Source organism: Prionailurus viverrinus, chromosome B4 (genome assembly GCF_022837055.1).
Source record: "Prionailurus viverrinus isolate Anna chromosome B4, UM_Priviv_1.0, whole genome shotgun sequence".
Lineage (NCBI taxonomy): Eukaryota > Metazoa > Chordata > Mammalia > Carnivora > Felidae > Prionailurus > Prionailurus viverrinus.
This window is the reverse complement of record NC_062567.1, coordinates 29,274,569-29,301,529: the sequence shown is the minus strand read 5'-3', so window position 1 is coordinate 29,301,529 and position 26,961 is coordinate 29,274,569. Positions and strand designations below refer to the sequence as shown.

The 26,961-nt window shown below is 41.8% G+C and overlaps 1 protein-coding gene across 4 annotated transcripts in view; it reads right to left on the bottom strand.

The window, feature by feature from the left end:
- Positions 1-1,108: 1,108 nt before the first annotated feature.
- The window catches only part of CCNY (cyclin Y), a 319,192-nt gene continuing 293,339 nt past the window's right edge, over positions 1,109-26,961 (bottom strand). For all 4 annotated transcript variants that reach the window (XM_047867575.1, XM_047867574.1, XM_047867577.1 and 1 more), the window contains 3 exons: positions 16,784-16,950; positions 7,769-7,931; positions 1,109-3,929 (listed from right to left, as the gene is read on the bottom strand). In XM_047867575.1, coding sequence (XP_047723531.1) covers positions 3,813-3,929; positions 7,769-7,931; positions 16,784-16,950 — 447 coding nt within the window. In that variant the 3' untranslated portion in view covers positions 1,109-3,812. The remainder of the gene's footprint in view (positions 3,930-7,768; positions 7,932-16,783; positions 16,951-26,961) is intronic.

The window sequence follows — 26,961 nt, the reverse complement described above, 5'->3', positions numbered from 1 at the left end:
GAAAGGGAGCATCTGGTTTAGATGCAATAGCTTTAGAAGGCTCTACACTCAGCAACAGCAAATCATGATCTTAATGAAGTTGTGTGTAGTACTTTCCTTGCATTCCCATATGGTTTAAGAAATAAATCTTCTTAAGTATTCTTTTCCCATTTCAGCCTGAGGGTATGTTTCTTATTTCCTTCTCTTTTTCAACAATACAGGCTCTCTATGGTTGGCCTTTCAAAAGACGATCCATGTCTCTAAGATCCACCCAACACAGTCTTGAGATGTGGATTCCAATGAAATCAAAGGAGATAAAGTCATTAATACAAAATAGGGTATCAACACAAAAGTGACACGCAGTATCTCAATTAGAGGTTTCTAAGAGGTGCTTGATACTTTTGTGAATTGCTCAAGACTTCCATGACTAGTAACACTTTTCCCATTGCTCTTGCAAAGAAGAGGTTCATACTCAGCATCTATAAAACCTGTTGAATTTTATCTCAACATAATATTCAAAAAAAATGCAGCAAGAAGGCACCATTTGTTCTATGTATTTATTTATTTAACACTTATTAAGTACCTACAATGAACCAGGAATTATATTTTATTGTTTAAAAAATTCAAAGCTGTAAAATATGGCCCCAGGTGAGAGGTTACCAAAAGCAGCCGGAAAGGATCAAAATCGCTCACTCCCAAAATTCTGCTTTGCAGTTAAGCTGAGGATCAAAATCCCCAGAACCAAGGGAAACCCCAAGATGGAGATGCCCCTGCCAAAGACCAAGAGTAGGTACTCGGGAGAGCCAGCCCAGAAGAGGAGCCAGACGATGGGTACAAGGCTCTGACACCGGCCTCACCTAGTGCATTAAGGCATAGGAACACATCTCGGATCATGGTAGGATCTCCCACCTTGCCCTCCAATTTGGTTTTAAATCCCTGACTTCTTTCCCTTTTCCCAGTTAAGAAAGTGTAAAACAAATTTAAAAAAAAAAATCACTGGGATGTACTTATTCTCCCAATGACTTTGTTAAGTCAAATCTAAAATTAAAGTCAACAAAATGTGTAGTTTTCTTCATCTTCTATTAATGATGAAAACTGTCCATTCAAAAACTACACTAAGACAATGTAGTCCTAAATAGCAATCCAGCTTTAATTGTAGGGCATCGAATCACCTTGCAAACAAATTACAGTCACTATGATTTGCCAATAGGTACTGTACTGGGTGTTGCTGGGGTTTCTTTTTGGCAAACTTAGAACAAACCAGAGAACAAAATTTAAGTGTTCATCATCATGTAGAAAAATAAAATAAACAAACCTAAAGTATCTACCTATGTGTCAAGTGATTCATACTGCAAAAGTAAAACTAAAATCTACACTTACAGCAGAGTTTTAAAAATCCTTAGTGCAAGAAACATAACCAATTAATACAGATCAATACTTATTAATGAATATGGAAAATTTTCCTATACAGAGGTAGAGTCCAGTGCACAAGGCTAAAACAATATTCAATAGTCTAAACAAGACTGAGTCAGGTTTTATGGAATCCACTTTAAATTTTAAGTTATCAGGCTGTATGTACATACATACAATAAATAGACTATACAATTTTTTAAAGTAGTTTAATAAACTCCACAAAATAATAGCAGATGCATTGAAATATTTACATAATTCAATTTTCAAATCTCTCTCATTCAAATAAAAGGGATAAAAATAAGCTTTCTGCTTTAAAGGCAGCAGAACCTCTTTCCTGAAATGGATCAGTAAAATAAGATACTTTACATGAGAGGAACTAATTTATGCTTGAGAGGTATTCATATTCAGCTAAGAAAATATGTCCCTTTTTAAGCTATATAGATTAGGGAATATAAAATGATATTTTCTACATTTTTAGATCTCTAGTTAAAGTTCTAAATCCAACTCTTACTTGAAGAGAGAAGCTAATTTTGGTACCCATACAGAGTATATCAACACCATCACAAGGGAAAGATAATTAACTTTTCAGATTCAGTTTGTTTGCTTTTGGAAGTTTAGGCCAGAAACAACTTGACAATACTTCTGGTCCAAACAGTTGTTTACACATGATACAAATTTCATTGAAACCGGACTAGCACATTTGGGTTGGGGATCTTGGGATTTCAACTTTCTGAATCCCCTCCATCTCCAAAGTACGCTCCATCAGGAGTAGTCCTTCTGCGCACATGACCTTAGGGTACCCAAGACGAATAGGATTCCAAAGTTTTCCAAGTTCACAGAGGAGAAGGGTGAAACACAGAGTATCTGCTGCCATTTGCCTGGCAGAAACTTGAAATGGGAAAAAACTTAGAAACCTGTCATTGTGACCCAGGGAAATACGCAAAACCCCAAAGCAGTATATGCTTCATTGACTCAGATTCTTAGACTTAATATCAAATTTACTCTGATATTCTATCATTAACCTTTTTATTTTACTTGATATAAAAGATTCTTATCTAGCCCATAAGGAAATTAGGGATAGTCAGAAAACAAAAAAGTACGGTCATAATTAATGAAGCATAAACCTTCACAGTTTGAATTTTGTATAACTTCTCTAAGCACCCACAATGAAAATGCAAGTTGAGTTTTTTTTATTCAATCATCCTGTGAAAAATACCTCAGTTAATAGTTAACATTTTGCCCTTCATTGATCTTCCCACCGAATAACCCCTCACCCTTGTTTTTTTTTAATTTTAGATTTTTAAAAAACTTTATACAAATAGACTAACTTTGATTTAAAGTAAACATATAAAAATTGAGAAGAATATTGCTTGCAACAATGGACATGGAAGTAGAGGAATGAACTGGGCAGGGGGTACACAGAAATGGCTCCTACTCAGTAACTTCAACCAAACACCTAGCACTCTGGAAAAAACTTCAACCAGAGGATACCCTCTGCTGCACATTGTTTCCTTAAGTTCACAAAGTCTGACTGATTTGTAACTACGACTTCAGGTCAGATAGGAAAAAAAAAAAACTGCAAGAAAATTGGAAGGCACAAGCACCCATGTGATCTAGAATTTTCTTGGGGTGAGGAAATAAGAAGGGAAAGGGATACTTTTGGTTCAGCACTACAGTCAAGTTAATTTTGCCACCGTTGGAGAAAAACTGTATATAATAAAGGTATACAGAAATGAAACAAGCGCATCCCACTTGTGAGGAAGAAAGCTCAGAAGACAGCTCACAGGAATAGTGCAGAGAGAAACAACCAATACTATTTATTTGGATGTCTGTGCCATGATGGGTACAAACTATATTCTCTGCTCTGTGGGACCAAAACCAAAACAGAATAAAAACAAACAAAAATCCCCCAAATCCCAAAAAAGCAGCTAGAAGGAATGCAAGAAGTCTTACAGAACATACTGATCCAAATGGAGGTGATAAACGCAGCACTCTTGTCTTTAATGCACATCCAACTTTGTTACCTACTGTTGTGTTTTTTCATCGTATTCATCTACTGACCAGACGGGGACTTAAGAAATGGCTGAGCCATTTAACCCTTTCCCTGCCTCTACACGACTTCCCTTTCCCTTTTTCTCCTTCTCCAGGATGAGAGTCCTTTTCCTCCATGAGGGAAGTGCTGTTAATCATGACGGGAAAGGCATGAAACAGGATTTCCGGAATACTGATTTCACTTCCCTCGAGGCCTTGCTGCGTGTGGGCCACGCAGGCTGGAGGCAGTCATCAAGGCAGCCTGACAGAGCTATGAATTAAAAAAAGAAAAGGAAAGGAAAACAAAACAAAACCACCCCAAGTCTATCTTTTCTCAAACTAAAGGAGAAACTGAGGGATGGTACGGCCTCCAATGGGGACCCCCACGGTTAGGAGATGATGGCCGGGGACCACCTCGGCAGAGTCAGATTGTCAGCACTCGCTGACCGCTTCCTCGTGGGTCTTCTCAGGTCCTTGTACTTGTCCTCGCAGAGGCGTGAGATGGCCTGAGGGGCAGAAGAGAGATAAGGCAGGTCAGGGAGGGCTCCGGAGCAGGCGCCACTGTCCCCTCAGTGCCAGCCCCTCACTCCCTCCACACCCCTGACCACCGCTGCGCATGGAGGACAGTCAGGAAAAACACCAACAGGAGGTCCTGCCCTGTGGAGTTCACACCTTGTGGCCCTGATCTGTGCCCAGCACAGTGGGGGCTATTACAGAAGTGCAGACACAGGCCCTGTCTCCAAAGTGCTTACAGTCTAGTTGAGAAAATCATCTCAAAATGTGAAAAAATTACAGGATAGTGTGGCCTGGGGAGCAAGCTTAAGGGGGTGTGACCCCAGGTATGTTCCTGTTTTGAGCAACCCCCTTGCGAGGCCGTCATAACGCATCAGGGCTTCATGATGGGCCGTGCTGGGAACAGAGCTCAGCACTTGACAGTAGTCATTTATTGGAGACTGAGTCCGCACAGATGACCAGATGTCTGAGTCAACTCTACATGACTGATGAAGAAGGGAACCAGGAGGGGCCCAGAGCAGCATGGAATGAAAGCACAATCCACACTGTCCTCCCTTTCTTGATGAGGACAGTGAGACTCTGGAGGGGAAGGCCTCAGCCAAGAGCAAGGCTAGATCTTCCCTGGGGCTCAGAGCCCGGTCGTGGCTTTTTCAGGGTTGCTGCTAGGTGTAGGTAAAGGGCACGGTGATGACAAAGGCTGAGCCAGCTCACACCACCCCAGATGTCTTGTCCTAGTCACATTCACCTTCCCTTCTGTCAGAACGACCCAGGGGTGGAGCTGACTTCATTCCCGATGATGCAAACATCAAGTCTTTTAACTTGTATACAATTCAAGCAACAGGCCAAGGATGATGCAGGGGCCAGGGAAACAGACACAGTACCCACCTGCCAAGGGGTCACCATCAAGGGACAAAGGCACAGAAGCAGCCAACCCTGACCACATCATCACAGCTCTCACAGGAAGGACAACAATAATCTTTCCAGCTGCTCTCCCCGCTTTCCCGTTAGCTAGCTCTGCGATCTCCTCTCCCATACTCCCTCCTAGCCTCACCCACCCTGTTCTGTGGCCCCCTCAACCCCCATCACCTAAGCCTGAGCTTGCTCCCAGCTGCAGGTTTTGTAGCATCTCTTCCCTCAGCCTGGAGGTTTCTGCAAGGCTAAGACGTTCCATGCTAAAGTCCTCATGCAAACACGGCCCATTCAGTGAGGCCACTGACCACAGCAACTCCCCACCTTTCTTCTATTTTACTCCCCTTCTAACATACTAGCCAGTTTATTATGTTTACTGTTTACTGTCCGTGTCCTCCCAGCAGAATATAAACTCCAAAAGGGCAGGTTCTGTTAGTTTTGTTCTTGATGGTGCCTGGTAACCAGTGTTGAGTATCAGAAGACCCTAAGTGAGTATGTGTCAATATGTGTCAAATGGATGTGTGAGTTCCAATCGAGATATGCACATAACAGAGGCATGCACATAACAGGGAATGCTCAAAGTATTGGAAACACAGGGTACTGTGTTTATTCTTGTTTATTCTCCAAAATAAACTGATTCTAGTTTAGTTTCCAAAACCCACCAAGTGCACTTTAGAAAAGCAACTCCAGTGGCAGCAGGAGGAATGGACCGGAGGGGAGAGACGGGAGCTGAGGATGTCTTCCTCCAAATGACAGATGAATGAGGGCAAATGACAGATGAATGAGGGCTATAGCACTGAGAATTCCTCATGTGAAATATATTTCATATACATAATATAGGTGACATACTTAAAGACAAAATCAGATTCTTTACAGACATTGGAGCAATGATTTTTGAAAGTAAATAATTTTCATTTATTTAAACATTTTGAGATTACCATCTGTTGTTTCTTAGCTTACAAACAGTACATGGGTCTGAATGTTACACCATAATAATGAATTTGCAATGTACTATCTTATTCTAGATTTCATTATGCAAGCTCTTTGCTTTAATCCCATCTCCTACATGCATTCAGAGATACTAATTTATTTCAAAGAGAAGTGACCAGGCTAATGAAAAGACCACTTTGCATTTGCCTTGGTTCCTGGTGTGCTCTTATTTCTACACTTTACCCTGCAACTAACATGTCAAGTCAGCCATTTGGCGGTTCATCTGAGCAGGCACAGAACTTCAGGTAACAGCAACTTCTAATATGTCTCACTCCTCCTCGCTTTCTATGACGGGATTCAGGCTTGCTAACCAGATGGACTAACAGGGATGCTGGAGTCTGAAAAATAATGAAATCTCCTTCCTGAAAAATTATTTCAAAGGCATGCCAACTGCTTTTCCAGATGGTGCCTTGTCCAGCCCTACAAAGGAGGGAAGGCCTGCATCTTAGGAAGCTCCGATTCTTGGGAGAAGAGAGTCTTGTCAGGACTACTGACTTCCTCTGCCCAGCGAGCCCATGGAGCAGTTGGCCCCAGGAGCAGGCGAGTGCTCCCTCTTCCCAATTGGATAACCTGCTGGAGTTAACAGCAGGCACCAACTGCTCCAGTCTCAGCCTGTGTGCCCACGACTTGGCTGACGTGCAACACAAGATACTGTCCCTCAGAGAACCACAGACCAGTGGCTCCTCTCCTTGGCATGAGAGGAGCCACTGGGCACTAGGGCTTCCAGAGCCTGCTGTCCAGGCTGAAACGGCTCCCACGCGCTGTGAAATCAAATTCTATTTCATATGTGTGCTCGTGAAAGTCTGACAACATTTGCCTTGGAGCATATCCTTCAGAGGAAGGGTTTTCCATTTCTTGCTCAAGAGAAATGGAAGAAGACTTAAACGAGAAGTTGCATCCTAATGGCTTGTACACAATTACAGCAGGTGGCAGAGTTCTGAAAACCTCACTGGCTTTTTATTTTAAATGCAGTGCTCTGCATTCAGTTGTTTCCATAGTTTTACTATGTTTCTTCTGGGGATTAGCATATTATTTACCTTTTACAATTTTAGTTAAAATTTTTGTTTTGTTAAGTTTGCAATCCATAATGATCTCTTCCCCACTACCTCTACACTTTGTTTTCTTCATAGCTAAACCTGTTAGACCACTCTGGCCATCCTGATCCTGTACTGAATAGGGGATAACGTTTCACTCAGACTGGACAATGGGGCAGGCAGCACAGACCTCTTGGGTGTCACCAAGCTTGGGACATGATTATACCATCCATTGCTTTGATCAAAGGTTCTACGGAATAAGACACAACAGTGCTTGAGGACGAAGTTACAGAGGGCCTCAGCCCCCCCTCTCTGGAGGGAGGCGCTTCACCAGTGGTCCTTCTTATCACCCCACTACTTTCCATCCAATCAAATAGTCAGATGGGAAGAGGTTGGTGCAAATATGAAGCTGAGCTACAAAAGTCATACTGCTTAACAGTGAAGGCCCTAAATCCAGACCAATACCAATGATGCTGGCCCCAGCTCTCACTGGGCTATGGAGAAAATATTTTGAAAAAATAAAAAATAAAAAGTAGAATCAAACCTTTCGGGATTCCCAATCATTAGGGCCACCTGGTATCTTTTTCCTAATAAGAGTGCATGTCAAGAAATACTCTTTTTGTGACTTTATTTTTTTAAGAATTGGGTCTCTTTTTTTAAGATTTCAAGAATAGAATCAATGTACATCAAATAAAAACTGGTATTAAGAAGGTTATTAAAAATATGATAGTATGAATTATATAGTATGAATTGACCAACTCTAAATAGAGGGTAATTTGTCCTTATTTTACAACAACACATAGTGGGAAAAATTAGCATTGTGACTTCACACTTTCCATGGTACCAAGACGATGCATCTGCAATAGTGCATAAAACCCCAGTATGTTGAAGCATCTTACCTCAAGCTTGTGAGCTCTCTCCCTGCTCAGGGGTTCCAAGGGAAAGCTCAGGTTGTTTGCTTCTGCCAGAGAACGAAGATCAAAATAATACTTGGCATAAACACTGGAAGGAACATTGATGTTGAACTGGAGCAATTCAAGAAACTGTCGTTCTAGCTCATTCCTGCAAAGCAAAGACAAAACAGCACATGTTTAGCTGCCATACCAGGCTGCATGGCCCGCCAAGGCAAGCCGCTGGAGACCAGACTCCAGAAAATTGCAACCTCCAAGGGAGAAAATATATCTAATTAATTGCCTGATTGGACACCAGAGTTGCAGCTTAACCACTAAACTGGTATTAAAAGCTGAATGATCGAGTGCCCAGAAGGATGAGGCCTGATTAACTGGGATGACCACTAGGAAGTGCTTCAGGGTGATTCATTTCATTGAGACCCAACACACACACAGCGGGCTCTGGCTGCAAATCTCAGCATGAACCATCACATAAGGGGCAGATGAAGCAGTCAAGGGCTGTCAAGTGAAGTCTGGTGAGGGCCTGAGACAGGAGCCCACGGGAAAGTCACTGTTAGCCTAGAGGCCTACCTTTCCTTAGTGGCTCTTCCTTGCCTCCTGGGAACAGTGGAGGAGCTGCTGTAGGGGCTTTCTTCCGCAAAGCAGGGGGCGGGAGAGTGAATCACAGCCCTGGACTTGCAAAAAAGGGGACTTCCCAACCCAGAACAATGAAGGCAGCAGCTCCCAAACCTGAGCATGCATCTGGTCATGTGGAGGGCTTAACACAGACTGCAGAGTCCACCCCATCCTCTGGCTCAGCAGGTATGAGAATGTGCCTTTCTAACAAGCTCTCACGAGATGCTGATGCAGCTGGTCCCGGCCCATGCTTCTAGACCTACTCACCTACAGGGATTGGTCACAGGTATTAAGATCCATCTGGCTCACCCATCTATATAGTTGGGTGAAAATGAATGATGGGAAGTCAGAATAAATGATAAAACATCTATTTGGAGAACTTTCCCATATCAATTATCTTTTAGATCAGGTTCATTTCTTGCTAGTTACTATCTGGAAGGAGAAAAGTCCTTGGTGATGGATCTGGCTGTTGAGCACTGGTCCTGGGTTGGGCACACAGTTTCAGCGTCGCACCCTGTGCTCCCAAGCACACTACACAGCCCTCTATTTCTGTCCATCACACTTCACTCCAAGTGTCACCTTAACTCAGCCTCCTCTACCTGTCTCCTCAGAGACGGAAACTGTGACATCGGAGTTTACATACCTGGCCCCTAGCACAATGCCTGACAATTAGTGCTCAATAATTCATGTTACTGAATGGAACAGACCAAGCTCAGCCTGGGTGGAGAGACAGAGGAAGGCTTCCACAGAAGTAACAGATGAACTGAGTTTGGGAAATGCAGAGCTCTGGTGGAGAGGAAGAAGGGTGGGGGCAGGGTATTTCTGGCAGGGAGTGGGGGACAGGATACCTGATCACCATCTCCCGTGACTGAAGCTGAAGGCTGATGAACCAACCCTGTCCCACGTGCCAGGTCTTCCCGGTCCTAAGCCCTGACCCCACCTCCGCCGACTCCACCGAACGCCAAGCCACCCAATTCTGGCTCCTGTATATACAGACACCTGATTTTCTGCAATCTCAAACTAATGTGGCACCATCCTGTCCCCACAGTGTACCCTAGTCCCAGTCTGTTCCTGGTGTCACCTCACTAAGCCATCAGAGACTGAGGGGGACTCTGTCCCAGTCTCATGCTGCTGTGACAACAGGGGCCAGGAGCACTGAGGTGACAGGGAAGGAAGGCCAGGATTTGAGCAAGGGCAGGCGGCTTTAGAGATGAAAGGTATTGGGAAAATGAGTTAAGAAATGTCAGCAAGTTGCTAGTGAAGGTCTGAGGGCTTCAGATGGGAACATGGAAAAGTCACATTCAGATCTTTTCATCAGAGAAACAGCATAACTGCATTATGTTTCTAGACAGTCCAGTGAAGGTGGTGAGCTCCAAATGTGCATATTGTGCTAAATTTTATTCTTTTCAAGAGTCTAAATTACTGACTTATTTGGGATAATTTTTACTTCAAATAACTTTTATTTATGCCTCCCTTAAGTGAGATGTAACAAAGATCATCCTGTGAAATACCGGAACTTAGCTAAGATTTTAATAAAACAAGAGAGCCAAAAATACTGCTAAGGCCAGAAGTGCCAAAACAAATGGGCTTGAAGGAGCTTTCCTGGGGGATGGTGGGAGCTGCCTGGGGACAGACTGCCGTCTGGTGGCCGAAGGTACCACTGCAGCTCTTACTCTCCTGATGCTAAGAAAATCTTGTCTTTTTAATTCTGTAAGAAAGCTAGTCTGTTAATCCTGCCCCAAATGGTATATAGATAGCAATGATTCTTGTTGAGGGTATACACTCTGATTAGAGTCAAGAGGAATCTTTTTTTGGACAAGATGGCATTCTCTCCAAGGTTCCTTGGGAAAAAGAACAGCCTTTCTTCAGGCTGTTCTTGGATTTTTTTTTTTTTTTTTAAGTTCTGAGGGAAATATGGACTTTACAGCTGTTGTGCTAAGGCAAGATTTAGAAAATAAAAATAATTCCTCAAATCTGAACTTCCAAACTGTAGTAGTACATCTTACAGGGACATGGAACAACTTTCTATGTGATAAGTCATAATAATAACAGTGGGGCGCTTGGGTGGCTCAGTCAGTTAAGCATCCAACTCTGTGCTGAGAGCATGGAGCCTGCTTGGGATTCTGTTTCCCTCTTTCTCTGCCCCTTCCCTACTCACACGTGCTCACTCTCTCCCCCAAAATAAATAAATAAACTTAAAAAAAAATACTAACAGTGACACAGAAAGAATAGGCTTGATGGATTTACTGCCCTCAAATGAATAATCATGAGAAAATAGTTCTGCTGTAAAATTTTACAAGAAATAAACTCAAGTCAATACACAAAACATATGTTCAGAAATGTTATATTATATCAAAACTGTAAAGAAATCCTGAATTCACACAATTTAGCAACTTACAAAGGGGCTTCTAAAACAGAGTAAGGAGAGTTGTTTTGATCATCTAAACATTTATCATCTGTCCGCTTTTCTAGAAAAACGGGTTCACTTTAGAAACCAGCCACCCACAGTCTAGCAATCCCACTTCTGGCTATATACCTGCCAAAAGAACTGAATGCAGGGACTCAAGGAGATATTTGCACCCTGTGTTCATGGCAGCATTATTCACAATAGCCAAGAGGTAGAAGCAGTGCAAGTGTCCAAGTGTCTACTGATGGATGAATGGATAAATACTGTATGTACACAGACTAGAATATTTTCAACTTTAAAAAAGAAGGTAATTCCAATATGTGCTACTATGTAGATGAATCTTGAGGATATTATGCTAGGTGAAATAAGCCAGTCACAAAAAGAGGAATACTGTGTGATTCTACCTAAATGAAGTATCTAGAGTAGTGAAATTTATAGAGACAAGGCAGCATGATGGCTGCCAGGCCCTGGGGGAAGGTGAAATGGGAACTTACTATTTTATACAGTTTCTGTATCCATTACCAGAGTTTCTAGTTGGTGATGGTTGTACAATAATGTGAATGTACTTAATGCCACAGAACTACACATTTAAAAATGTTAAAGCAGTGAATTCTATGTCATGTATATTTTATCACAATTAAGACCAAAAACCAAAAACCAAAGACCAGGTACCCTACACCTATGGAGGTTTTGAGGATTTGCTCTGCGCCTCTATCTGCTCTGCAGCACTAAGACAAGTCTCTTGGCTTCTCCTTGAGATTCCTTTGTTTACATATGAAAATGACTCTTACTAGGTTATTGCAAAACAAAAACAAAACAACCCAAAGTGTAATTTTTTTGACAGCATTTTTGCCTATTAAAGTTCATCATCCTCTTTCCCATCCACAGCAGTTGTCATTAGGTGCTCAATGTTGACCTACAACGGTGTGACCACTTACTGTTAACAAGAGAGAAAGAGACCTACTGGCCCATGGCCCTGTCTTGCTGCACAACATCAGCCTGAGCCTGAAGTCTGATGTTGGTGGCCCTGAGTGTTCTACCCACAAGTTTCAGGGTTACTTGTCTTACAATGTTCTTCAACGTACATTCCCAGCCACTTGCCCACACGGTCAGCTGCCTTCCAAGCCAGAACCCCACTGTCCCTTGAAAGGGGCTCCAAGTCACGTTCCTTACTGTTAGATGGTTCTTTGGCTGGAAATGAACCTGTGCACAGAAAGGTCACATCAGGATGCTAGAACACAGGCAAGGCCAGCAACCGAGAGAAGGGTACAGAGGGAGACAGAAGGATGCCTGGAAGTACAACACATTTTATAAAGCTTTCCATCTGCAACTTGTGAATCCTCTTCCTGCTAAGGAGCTCCAAAGGAAAGCTCAGATTGCCTCTACCAGGAAATGAACACTAGCTACTGACATAACATTGACACACTGTGAAGTGCCATAGCTCTTAGCTTCCAGTGATATCCCACAATGCTCCTTCTCCATAGACAGGGGTACCTAGAAGCCATTTTCTCCCCAAGCTCATAGAGATTTCCTGGAAAAGACTGAAATCAAGCACTCATTTTAAAAAGTCCCAACAGTAAATCTACAATTCTGTATAGATGCTACAAAATCACTTAAAGCTCCTATCTCTACAAGCTTGTTCAGCAACACACACCTCCGAATGGCTTCTTGACCACATTGGATTTCATTCCTTCTTTCAATAATGTTTACTGGATGTATTTGTTTGCTAAGGCTGCTATAACAAAATAGCACAAGACTGTCTAATCTCTTAGAGGGCACATTATATTGGATTAAGGTCCATTCTAATGACCTCATTCTGACTTAATTAATTCTTTAAACACTTTATCTCCAAGTATGGTTACATGTTGAGGTACTAGAGGTTAGGCCTTCACATATGCATTCGAGAGAGAAGGCCCTCAACCCTTCTGGTCCACCTCACGTACAGAATACATTCACCCAATCCCAAAAGTCCAAAAGTCTTAACCCCTTCCAGCATCAACTCCAAGTCCAAAATCTCATCTAAATCTCATCTAAATCAGACATGGGTGAGGCTGGAGGTATGATTCATCCTGAGGCAAAATTCCTCTCCAGGTTGGCACCTGTGAAACCAGACAAGTATCTGCTTCCAAAGTACAATGGTTGCACAGGCATTCCCATTACAAAAGGGAGAAATTAAAAAGTAGAAAGGGGTCTTGGGTCTCAAGCAAGTCTGAAATCTAGCAGGGCAAATGCATTAGATCTTAAGGCTTGAGAATAATCTTCAGCTGATGCTCTATCACCCAGCCTGCTGAGGTGGCAGCAGCCCAACCTCCTCTGGCCAGGAGAAGGCAGCTTCAGTGTCCCCAGACCTGTACCTGCTGTGCCTATGGTGGCAAAGGCAGCCCTGCCAGTTTCCAAACTGTCTTCAGGGTCATTTTTTCCCTTTTTGAAGACTAACACTTCACAGCAGGACAGCTCTGTTGGTCCATCTGGTAGAATCCCAGAAGTCTGAGAGCCTTCCTTCATTTTGTCCTGTCTCTGTTCACTTTAGTGTAAGCTGGCAACATGTCTGCTGAGATGGTTGATCTGATCACTGAGCCACTCTTGTAATCTCTTTGGCAAACACTGTCCAGCCATACCCTTACTCTTCTCTCCAGAGCACACTTTCTCATTCTTTGCAAAAGGGATAGGCAGAGATTAGAAAATTTGAATTTTTCCAAATCTTCAACATCTGGTCCCTTCTTACCTAAAAATCCCTTCTTCAATTTCTCTCTCCTCAGCTTTTATTAAAAGCAGCAAGGAGAAACCAGGAAGCACCTTTAACATTCTGCTTAAAAATCTCCTCAGCTAGGGGTGCCTTGGTGGCTAAGTCAGTTAAGTGTCCAACTCTTGATTTCAGCTCAGGTCATGGTCTTGGGGTTCGTGGGATGGAGCCCCGCGTTGGGCTCTGCACTGATGGTGTGGAGCCCACGTGGGATTCATTCTCTCTCTCTCTCTTTCTTCTCTCCCTCCCTCCCTGCCCCACTTGTGCTCTTCTCTCTCAAAATAAAAAAATAAAAATAAACTTTAAAAAATCTCCTCAGCTAAATATTCAAATTTGTTCCTTGAATGTTCTACTCTCCACAAACACTAGAACACAACTTGGCCAAGTTCTCTGCCACTTTATAACAAGTATTACCCTTAGCCCAGTGTCCAATAGCATGCTTCTCATTTCTGTCTGATACCTCACTTCAGAAGCACCTTTCGCATTTGTATTTCTAGCAACATTCCGCATTCTGTTGGTGGTCATACATGTATACTCTAAGGTGAGAGAAGTTTCCTCTAAAGCTCTCCTCTTCCTGAGTCCTCATCACAACCACCTTTAGCAACCATATTGCTACTAACAATCTCTTCAGGGTAATCTAGGGATTTTCTAACATGTGCCTCAGAACTCTTGTAGCTTCTACCCATTGCCCAGTTGCAAAGCCAGTTCAGCATCTTAGGTATTTATTACAGCAGCACCCGACTTCCCAGTATCAAAATCTGTACCAATCTACTGGGGCTGCCATAATAAAATACCATAGACTGGGGGACTTAAACAACAGAAATTCATTTCCTCACAGTTCTGGGGGCTAGAAGGCCAAGGTCAAGGTGACAGCAAGGTTGGTTTCTTCTAAAGCCTCTCTCTTGCTTGCAGATGGTCATCTTCTCTCTGTGTCCTCACATGGCTATCCTTCTGCCTATGCTGTCTGACCCACCCTAATGATCCCATTTAACTTAATTACCTCTTGAATGACCTTCTCTCCAATACAGATACATTCTGAGTCCTGGGGGTTAACTTCAACACAGGATTTTGACAGAACACAATTCGGCCCATAACAGTGGGTATCTGTTGCAGCGCTCGGAGGAGCGCTGGTCTTCATGCTGGCGTATGTGCTCCCTTACAACACACAAAGCGTTCCGAGTACGCCTAAAAATACAACTGCATTAGGGAACAGATTTCTAGACCTGTATCTTTCATTTCTCATTCTTTAAAGTGACTTCCCCAAGAACACACCAAGTGTGTGGGTTCTCCTTTTGGCTCCTCCTTTCCCACTCCTCTGCTCTGGGAGAGAAAGGCAGGCCACCACCAGCCCTTACTGAGGCTCACTGTCCTGGAAGGAAAAGCCTGCATGGCCATGGCAGGGCAAACATGTGATTACCAAGCATCTGCTCTTTTTATCTTCCTGTGAACTGCCCTCCTCCCCATTGAGGCCCTAGGCCCTTATCCCATTCCTTAGCTCAGGATGGCATACAAGTCTCACTTGCCTAACTGCCTGTGAGTCCCATATTTTTATGGGGCTCCCATATGTGCAAAATGGAATGTGTTTTTCTCCTGTTTATTTGTCTTACATCAATTTAATTATCAGACCAAACAACATAACAAGGGAAGAAGGGAAAGTTTTTCCTCCCTTATACATACATCATCAGCACAAACAAGAAAATGACAACCACGATGTCATTCCCGCAGCACACAATCCAGTGTCAAATGATGTCAAGAAGTTGAGAGAGTAACTCCCAATAAAGGAAACAAGTCAGCACTTCTTACCACCTTGCACCCTCCTTTGTGGTCTGAATAACAATTATTTTAGTAGCTGTTTACACATTGAAATATAATCAAGACTAATTTTCCTTACTATCAAAAACTTATTTAGACTTTTCTTACTTTTTATAAGAAAGAATTAGAGACACAGGAAGGAGTTTTTAGGTCTATAGCAAAAATAAGCTATGCAACAAAAGACCTACGAATATAAACAAGTATGCTTCACAGGGTACCACAAAAATGAGGTGCCATCAAATCAGTAACCAGAGGCAAGAAGGGCGCTAGGTGGTGATATGTCCACATGACACCCCCACAATGGAACCGTGAGGGTTCCGCATCTCCAGGATTATTGGGTCTAGGGAATGGAGGTAGACTGACACAGCTGGGAACCTCCTCCAGCCTAAAGCTTTCTTAAGGAAGCTGAACGAACATGAGAGGACTTTCAGCAAGAAGAGTGTCAGAAATGCCTAAAAACCATAAGGAACTGTAAACAGTTCATCCTGATTGTTTTACAGAACAGCTCCTTTCTCCTCTAAGAGGCTTTAAATCCATTTCCTGTATTCCCAGATCCCAGAATTCCCAGATTATAGGCCTGCAGGTCTCCTGTTAACAATCCTCACCTCAATCTATGGACTGAATCATCTGGGAAATCCTAACGCTGCCCTGAGAGCTGCGGGAGTGGATGCCCCCCACCCTCAAAGCTTGTGACACTTCGCTGAGCTGGGGCTCTGAGACCAGCTGGAGGAGAAATGCAGCCCAAATGAGACACATGAAAGGGCTCATGAACAAAATGCTGATTTTAAGCAACTGAACTTGCAAATTCTCTCTGAAACTAAACAGAAACAGATAGTATTTTAGCTCTTCTGCTTTTTGGGTTAGGCTGTTGGTATGGAGCACTGTTATTGGTCTGCAGTGAGATACAGAGCCAGAACAAAATCCATCACAGACTGCTTACGGCATTAGTCAACACCTGTCTTATTTATTTATTTTATTATTTTAAATTTTATTTTTGAAAGAGAGGGTGGGGGAGGGGCAGAGAGGGAGACAGACTATCCAAAGCAGGCTCTACGCTGATAGCAGAAGCTCAACGTAGGGCTCAAACTCATGAGCCATGAGATCATGACCTGAGTCGAAGTCGACCTAAGCGCCCTAGTCCACACCTTCTAAAATTAAGGTAAAGGAATGTTTGCCTAGAATATAAATACAGTTTCAGAAATTAGTTTTACAAAATCAAAAAGTGTAACCAGTGCCTGCTCATGATCCCCAATGAAGTGGAGTACAGGTTTTTGCATGTAATATTCCACAAGTGTGTCCTTGTTGTGCCCACTCACAAGAGACATTTAGTCAAATTCATTCACTCCATAGCATACAGACTGTTCAGAAGGGATGTGGTTCCTACCCAAACTGTGCCTCACTCCCCAACCCCAATACACACACTCACATGTCCTCCACCGTAATGTCTTTCAGGATCTGGCAGTAATCCACATTCCACACAGCCTGGTCATCCCAAACCTTGGAGGCCAAAAGGATCGCCCCTAGAACAATCCGCTTCCAGTTGGCCGGACAGATGTCTATCTCTGCGTATGTTAAAAGTCTTTCAAGGTATACCTGGGAAGACATGAAAATGCCAGAAGTAAAGGACTTGGGCTGTTTTGTCCTACCTGCTAGCACACATAAATTCTAAAACGGACTCCGTTTCGCCAGCCTTTAAACAAATTTATCATCTGATCATACTTATTTTTAAAGAGTCAAAGAGCTCAGCTAGTCTAATGTAAAACAGACACATGCTGTAATTGAACAGTGTGGATGTAGCTGTATCTTAAAAGACTCTAAGGTAGGAGCAAATTCCAGGTACCACAGGTTAATTTCTTACTCTATCAGCTATGATATCAATACAAATTCAACAAAAACAATATAAATTTCAACGAACAATGTAAATGGAACAAATTTATGTTTCTATATGTAAACTTTTTATTTTGAGGCAAGTGTAGATCTAAATACAATGTTGATAAACCTATTTTTTATTATTGTGCTAAAATATACATAAAATTTACCACTTAACCATTTTTAAGTGTACAGTGCTGTAGCACTAAGTACATTCACACTGTTGTAAAATCACCAGCCATCTGTATTTCCAGAGCTTTTTCACCATCCTAAATTAAAACTCTACCTACTAAACAACTCCCTGTTCCCCCTCCCCCCAGCCTTTGGCAACCACTATTCTACTTTGTCTCCATGAATCTGACTACTCTAGGAATCATTCAATACTTGTCTTTTTGTTCTGGCTTTTTTCACTGGGGACATGGAGTGGAGCCGACAGTCCTATCCCCGAGTCCAGTGACCCCAATAACCAAAAAGGTGGGGCTGCTGTAGGAGACTCTGAGGCTTCCTGAGATGGGGAGCCCTCGTGGGGGAAAGGCAGTTACAGGTGGACGTTTTATGTCTGAGACACCCCAGAGGATGCCATCCATGCAGGAAGTGCACTCGCCTTTGTAAACTTCAAAGGAAACAGCATTCAGATAAGAAATGCGAGTGTCGGGGCGCCTGGGTGGCGCAGTCGGTAAAGCGTCCGACTTCAGCCAGGTCACGATCTCGCAGTCCGTGAGTTCGAGCCCCGCGTCAGGCTCTGGGCTGATGGCTCGGAGCCTGGAGCCTGTTTCCGATTCTGTGTCTCCCTCTCTCTCTGCCCCTCCCCCGTTCATGCTCTGTCTCTCTCTGTCCCAAAAATAAAAATTAAAAAAAAAAAAAAAAAAAAAAAAGAAATGCGAGTGTCTGTGACACACAAAACAGAATTAAGCATGGATACGATGACCTGGGGATACAGCTTAGGAGAGAGGAAAAAAAAGGGCCAGGTCAGAGCCTTAAGAGCCCCTCCTGTTTTAACATCTGGAGAGAGGGTGAAGGAGCAGCGAAGAAGTAAAATCTACAATGTTCTGTGCTTAAGATGTGTATACTTTGAAGAAGAAGCTACAAAGCAAACCTAGGTGTTTCTAAGTGCTGAATTAGGCTTACAATATTACACAAGTGTCAAAGAAAGAAACGGAAGTGGTCCCTTTCACAGTGAAAAATAAAATTAAAGATGTAAAAACACTTCAGGCAGTGCCTGTGTGGGTGGAAAGGAGCAGGGGAGGCGAAGGGGTGAAACAGGAGGGAGAATAGGGAGAGAGAGGGAAAGAGGGTGAGAGAAGGAGTGGGGAGAAAGAGAAGAAGGGAGGGAAAGAGGAAGAAGTGATCCTTAATGGAAGCAAAACTCCAGGCCGATCAAGAAAAGTCAGACCATCAGCTCGCAGCTCCTCCACAGAGTCTCCCGTGGTTCTCTTGATCCCTAAATCACAGGCAGAGGACAGTCATATGCTTCATCCAAAGCAGCAGAAGTCATGGCTTCTTTTGCCAGTTTGTACTGGTCAATTGTCTGGGAAGTTTGGAGGAGGGTTCGGAATGTTTTCTCTTCCACTGAAATAGGGGTTTTGCCAAGATGGGGTGGTGGCTGGCACTCAAATGTTTGCTGAATGAGTAAATAGATGAACAATGGTTCTTTTGCTTTAGAAAGGTTACTGTTCTGTTTTTAGTGCTTTATTAATGAAAAAATAATTTTTTAAATCTTAAAAACCTAGATTCTTATGGGTCATCTCAGATACCAGGTATTCCTCAGAACAGATGAGGGGTACTATACTAAAAGACAAAATCATGAGACGAAATTACTAACATATTTCAAATCCCAAAGGCAAAATAGCCAATAAACTGTTAAGAAGAAGTCCAGTCCTAAATGTACTGAAAGTAATAAAATAGGAAACCATTACAGGTCAAGTCTACTTTGACTTACCCCAAATTAGTTTGGGCGACCCTCCCATTCACTCCCATTGCTGTGTTTTTCTCAGTATAGCATATGTAGTTGCCTCACCAGTCTCTCCACCTAGTAAGCCACAAATTCCCAGAGGACAAGGACTGCATCTCATTCCCACTGTGTGCCCAGAATCTAGCACAATGCTCGGACAGGGTGTGACCTCAGGCTGCTTGCTTAACAGACACATCATCCTGCAGAACAAATAAGGAATAGCATCTACAGAAGAGCTTTGGCTCTGGAATAAAGCAACAGGAGGGTACATTTTAGTGTAGGAGATTTAGGGAAGAAATTAATCACAAGAAAGGGAACTGCATTTATGAAGGCAGAGTGGACTTAAAGGTAAAACTGAGTGCTTGGTTTGTAAGAGAGGTGCAGTGGTGAACAAGGAAGTTCAGAGAACACAGCCCCAGGGAGACAGGGTCCACTCTGCTGTGCCAAGTGCAGAAAGTCAAAAAGGCTTTCAAGTAAGCCCCAGGAAGTCACAAAACATGGCATTCTAACTGCATCCTATGGACCTTTGTGGGAGCTTCCAAATCTCTCTCACTGAACAGTAGCATGACATAGCATTTCGCTGTGACAACTACTGGTGAAAACAAGTAGGTGATTGAATAGAGCTCAATGATCTTTTCAATTTTTGAAGATTTTAGTTTTTAATGGCATTGATTATATTAAATGAACAAAATGAGTGAGCTAATGTTTAGATCGTGACTTTTATTTGTGTGAAAATTAATTCTTCAGGTAAAGATCGAGGCCAGGTCAAGCAGAATTTCAGCCAGATTCTGTCTGTCCTTGGGACCCCAGATTGTGTATTTTAAATCTGACAACTAACTCTTTTCATTTTCCATCAAGAGGAGCTACACTTGCAGTGGGCATAGCATACTGTATAAACTTGTCAAATCACTATGTTGTACACCTGACACTAACATAGTGTGTCAACTATACTCAAAAGAATTAAAAAGCAGAATCATAAAATGTGTAATAAAAGTGAACTAAGAGCAGAAAACTAAGACTGGACCTAACTAAGCTTCCAGATTTTTAAAGCATGAGAAAAAGGAGGTTATGAAACAACATTCACCCTACACCCTAAGACTCTACTCCTGTCCATAGATAAAGTAAGCAAATCTCTCCTAGCTCCCCACTGAAACAGATTCTCACTAGCTCAGTGCAAATGGGTGGCCACTCAATTTTCTTCTTACTTTATACCATAGTTGGTAGACATTAATAAGTATGCTAGATGATATTTAAGATATTTAATGCTAAGGAGAAAGGGGAACCCTGTTACATTGCTGGTGGGAATGCAAACTGCTATAGCCACTCTGGAAAACAGTATGGAGGTTCCTCAAAAACTTAAAAATAGAACTACCCTACAACCCAGCAACTCCACTACTAGGTATTTATCCAAAGGATACAAAAATACAGATTGAAAGGGGTACATGCACCCCAGAGCCCAAATGTCTGTTGACTGATGAATGGATAAAGATGTGGTCTGTATATACAATCTACTACTCAGCCATCAAAAAGAATGAAATTTTGCCATTTGCAACAACCTGGATACAACTAGAGGGTATTATGCTAAGCGAAATAAGTCAGAGGAAGACAAATACCATAGGATTTCACCTATATGTGGAATTTAAGAAACAAAACAGATGAACACAGGGGAAGTGGGAAAAAAAAAGAGAAGGAAGCAAACCATAAGAGACTCTTAACAATAGAAAACAAATTGAGGGTTGATGGAGGGAGGTGAGGGGGTGGGCTGAAATGCATGATAGTTATTAAAGAGGGCACTTATCAGCTCAGAGCCTGCAGCCTGCTTCGGATTCTGTCTTCCTCTCTCTCTGCCCCTCCCCCACTTGTGCTCTCTCAAAAACAAACTTTAAAAAAAAAAGGCAGGGCACTTGTTATTGATGAGCACTGGGTGTTAATATGTAAGTGATGAATCACTAAATTCTACTCCTGGAACCAATATATGCTAACTATATGTTAACTAGCTAGAATTTAAATAAAAATTTAGGGGGGAAAAAAAAGGAACTTGGTTGAAATACAAATTCTCCAAAAATAAATTTAATGCTAAAAAAGAACCTAAAAAATATCATTCCATGTCTGATCTTCCATTAGGTCTAACTAAAGGAATTAGATATTACAATACACTCCATTACCAAGGGAAGCAGGTTGTTATGTTAGGAGATGAGGCATTCATAATAAGCTCCACTTAATAGCATGTAATTTAGCAGAACTTGTCAGTAAGGCCATATTCAAGGGTCAGCTGCAATTTCTTTACTAAACTCCCAGCTGGGTATTTTAATTCTCTGCCAAGTAAAATAATAATTGATTTTTCCTAAACAATATTCCTAGACTATTCATTGCTAATGGGACATTCTTGCTCAATTAAATTTTCAGATTTAAATTCATGAGGACTATCCTAAGGAGTCTCTAGAAAATATAGGTTAGTGAGCAATTAGAGTTACAGAGTATTCAGTTGATCACACACAACAAAACTGCTCAAAGGCATGGGGGAGGAATAAAAAGCAAATACAAATACATATATACCAAAATCTTGATGATACTGAAATTATTCCAATCCTTTTTTAAAGAGTTAATCTAGAACTCCCAAGGAAGATGGGGTAGGAGGACCCTAAGCTAACCTCCTCCCATGGATACAACTAGGTTAACACCCACATCAGCATAAATAACCCAGAAAACAACCTGAAGACTGGCAGACCAAACTCTCAACAGCTAAATGTACACAAGAGGACACATCAAGAGGATAGCAAGGGCAGAGATGCGGTTGGGAGCCAAATGGACTTGTAGGACTGTCCCCAGGAGGGAGGGGCACGTGGGCATAGAGAGGGGAGAGAAACAGAACCTCACACCAGGGAGCCTGCAGGCGGAACTCACAGGGGAAGACAAACCCTAGTAACACTGGGCTTTGAAAACAAGAGGGGCTGAATTTTGCAAGTTCTTACAATCAGTGGGGTTTAACACCACCTTCAAAATCAGTGGGTTCAGCTCTGGGAGAGCAGGGGAGTGAAAGGAAACTGAGTCTCTGCCCTTTAAACAGCACAGTAAACAGCCCCATGGAAAATAACAGCATAATAATTGCAGTCTGAAAAATGCCTGGGGCATAGGGGTGGAAGATTTGTTTACTAACCTCAAGCATGTCCGGAGGGCAGAGATCCTTGGGAGACTTCTCCAGGAACAAAGGAGCCGAGGGAGGGGGGCATTTCCCTCCTGTGCTCCCCAGCATAAACACATGGACACCTGCTGGAACCGCACAGTGCAAACATTCTCCACCTAACTTGCTCACGGTGTGCCCCACACTTCCACATTCCCCTGCGGACATGCCACCTCCAGCCAGGCCTCTGCTCCAGGTGTCCTCCCACAACAGACCCAAGCAAACCTTGCTAATACTGCATGTCCTGAGCCCAGGTGCTTCTGCAAATCTACCCTCTCCAACCTGGCAGGCCTCAGTCCCCGAGGCTTAGGTCCCCTACCTTAGCGGACTAGCACAAACCTTGCTAACAATGGTTGTCTGCACCTGTGTTCTCCTGCCCTCTTGTCCTCTCTAATGAGGTCTGGCAGTATGCAAAGAGCCCCAACCAGGACTAGCACAACCCCAAAGTGACTGCTGACCCAGGAACAGGGAAGATAGTCACACATACCAGTTCAACTGTGGCCCCAGGAGTGGGCTGAGGGCAGACATCTGGTATGACTGCAGGTTCCCCCCCTCCACCAACGAAAATGTCTCTGGCAACAAAACAGGGAAAGCCCGCTGCTGTTCGGTGCTACTACATCTCTGGCAAATGTTTAGTCTGACTCAACTCAAGCCCAAGGCAGTCCCAGACTAGCGCACTAACAACACAGGGACTAAGCCTTCCCAAAACAGGCAAAGAGAGCCATTGTAGACAACTAGACTGAAGGCAAAAGCGGCTTAGCCACAACAGCAGGGTACACAAAACACACATGGGAGATACCGCTGAAGCGCCAGATTCTGGTGACAGAGGACATTGCACTTCAGGGCACTACAGGACCTCTTCTTCAAAAGGCCACTATTTTCAACAGCAGGAAATGTAGATGTACTTTCCTAATACATAGAAACAGACACAGAGAGACAAAATGAGGAGACAGAAGAATACGTCCCAAATGAAAGACCAGGACAAAATCACATCAAGAGACCCAAAGAAAAGATAATAAGCATGATAGAAAATTGAAAATAATGGTCATAAAGATATTCACTGGACTTCAGAAAAGCATGCAGGACTTCAGTGAAACCCTCAACAAAGAGACAGAAAACATAAAAAAAAAAACCCAATCAGAAATGAAAAACTCAGGGGCGCCTGGGTGGCGCAGTCAGTTAAGCGTCCGACTTCAGCCAGGTCACGATCTCGCGGTCCGTGAGTTCGAGCCCCGCGTCAGGCTCTGGGCTGATGGCTCGGAGCCTGAAGCCTGTTTCCGATTCTGTGTCTCCCTCTCTCTCTGCCCCTCCCCCGTTCATGCTCTGTCTCTCTCTGTCCCAAAAATAAATAAAAAAAAGTTGAAAAAAAAAATTTTTAAATAAAAATAAAAAAAAAAGAAATGAAAAACTCAGTAACTGAAATTGAAAATACACAAGATGGAACAAATAGTAGACTAGAGAAAGTAGAACTGATGAGCAACAAGAGGACAGAGTAATGGAAAGTAATCAAGCTGAACAGGAGAGAAAAAAATAACAAAAAAAATGAAAATAGGTATGGGGAATTCAGTGACAACATCAAGCATAATAACACTGCATTATAAAGATCCCAGAAAGAGAAGAGAGAGAAAAAGAGGGCAGAAAATTTATTTGAAGAAATAATAGCTGAAAACTTCTTGAATCTGGGGACGGAAACAGAAATCCAGATCCAGGAGGCATAGAGAGCCCTCAGCAAAATCAACTCAGAGATCTAGACCAAGACACACAGTAATTAAAATGGCAAAAAGTAGTAATAAAGAGAGAATGTGAAAAGCATCAAGAGAACAAAGACTGCTACATATAGGGAAACCCCATTAGGCTATCAGTAGACTTTTTAGCAGAAATTCTGCAGGCCACAAGGGAGTGGCATGATATAATCAAAGTGCTGAAAGGAAACAACCTGCAGCCAAGAATACTCCATCCAGCATGACTATCATTCAGAATAGAGGGAGAGATAATGAGTTTCCCAGACAAACAGAAGTTAAAGGAATTCATGACCACTAAACCAGCCCTCCAAGAAATGTTAAAGGGGACTAAGGGGATTGTTTTGAATGGAAAAGAAAGACCATAAGCAAAAGTAAAAAAAAAAAATAATAATAAAAATTAAATTAAAAAATGGCAGCACAAAAAGCAGTAAATTAAGTATATTTATAAAAATCAATCAAGGGATTCACAAAAGGATGTAAAGTATGACACCACATACCTAAAATATAACAGGGAAAGTAAAGAATGGGTTCAAACTTAAGTGATGATCAACTTCATACAGACTGCTATATGCAGAAGATGTTATATACAAATCTAATGGTAACCATAAATCAAAAACTGGTAATAGACATGCAAAAAATAGAGAAAGGAATCCAACACACAAAAGAAATCCGTATCACAAAAGAAAGCCGATAAATTATGAGCAAAGAGAGTAAGAGAAGAAAGGAGCAGAGAAGAACCACAAAAACAACCATAAAACAAGTAATGGCAGTAAGTATGTAACTTTCAGTAATTACTTTGAATGTAAATGGCCTACACACTCCAGTCCAAAGACACAGGGTGACAGAATGGATAAAAAACCAAAACCCATCTATATACTGTCTACAAGAAACTCATTTCAGACCGAACAACATATGCAGATTGAAAGTGAAGGGATGGAAAAGTACTTATCATGAGTACTTATTCTTTTCACAATAGAGTGAAAAGAAAGCCAAGGTAGAAATACTTACATAGGACAAAATGGAATTTAAAACAAAGGTGGTAACAAAAAACAAAAGAGGACACATTTATAAAGGGAAAAAATCCAACAAGAAAATATAACAATTGTTAATATTTACGGACCATACATGGGAGAACCCAAACACATAAAGCAGCTAATAACAAACATAAAGGAAGTAATCAACAGTAATAACAATAGAGGATTTTAATACCCCACTCACAGCAATTGGTAAATAATCTAAACAAAAAATCAACATGGAAACTAGCTTTAAATGCAATATTGGACCAGATGAATCTAACAGATATATTCAGAATATTCCATCCTAAAACAGCAGAATACACATTCAAGTGCACATGGAACATTCTCCTGAATAGATCATACATGAGGCCACAAAACAAGTCTCAACAAATTAAAAAAGATCAAAGTCATACATGCATCTTTTTTTCTCCTAATGTGTATTTTTGAGAGAGAGAGAGAGAGCATGAGCAGGGGAGGGGCAGAGAGAGAGGGAGACAAAGGATCTGAAGCAGGCTCCGCACCATTAAGAGCATCTTTTCTAACCACAGCATTATGAAATTAGAAATCAACGACAAGAAATGTTCTGGAAAGAATAGAAGTTAAAACAGGTTAGTAGACAATGAATGGGTCAACCAAGAAATCAAAGAGGAAATAAAAAAAAATACATGAAGATAAATGAATTTGAAAATACAATGATCCAAAATATCTGGGATGCAGCAAAAGTTGTTCTAAGAGGGAAGTTTATAGCAATACAAACCTACCTCAAGTAGCAAGAAAACCCTCAAATAAACAACCTAAATTTACACCTAAAGGAACTAGAAAAACACGTACAAATAAAACCCCAAAACAATACAAAGAACCAAATAATAAAGATTAGAGTAGAAATAAATGCAATAGACACTAAAAAACAACAGAACAGATCAATGAACCTAGGAACTGGTTCTTTGAAAAGATCAACAAAATTGATATACCTTTAGCCAGATGCGCCCCCCCCCAAAAAAAACAGTGAGAAAGACTCATATTCAGAAATGAAAAAGGAGAAACAATAACCAACACCACAAAAATATAAAGAATTATAAGAGAATATTGTGAAATATTATAAAGCTAACAAACTGGACAATGTAGAAGAAATGGATAAATTCCTAGAAATGTATAACCTCCCAACACTGAAACAGAAAGAAGTAGAAAATTTGAACAGACCAATTATCAGCAATGAAACTGAATCAGTAATCAAAAAACTCCCAAGAAACAAAAGTTCAGGACCAGATGGCTTCACAGGTGAATTTTATCAAACATTTAAAGAAGAGTTAATATCTATTCTTTTTGAACTATTCCCCACCCCCCACAAAGAAGAAGAAGAAGAAGAAGAAGAAGAAGAAGAAGAAGAAAAAGGAAAGATTCCAAATTAATTCTATGAGACCAACATTACTCTGATTACCAAAACTAGATACAGACAACACACACAAAAAGAACTACAGGCCAGTATTTCTGATGAACACAGATGAACATAGACTCCTTAACAAAATATCAGCAAACTAAATCCAACAATACATTAAAAAAATCACTCACCACAATCAAGTGATATTTATTCCTGGGAAGCAAGGGTAGTTCAATATTTGCACATCAATCAATGTGACACATTACATTAGTAGAAGGAAGGATAAAACTTAAATGATCATTTCAAGTCATGATTAAAAACCCTCAACAAACCTCAACATAACGAAGACCATATATGAAAAACCTGCGGCTAACATCACCCTCAGCTTTTCCCCTAAGGTCAGGTACAAAACAAGAACATCATTCTCATGTTTATTCTACATAGTACTAGAAGTCCTAGCCACAGCA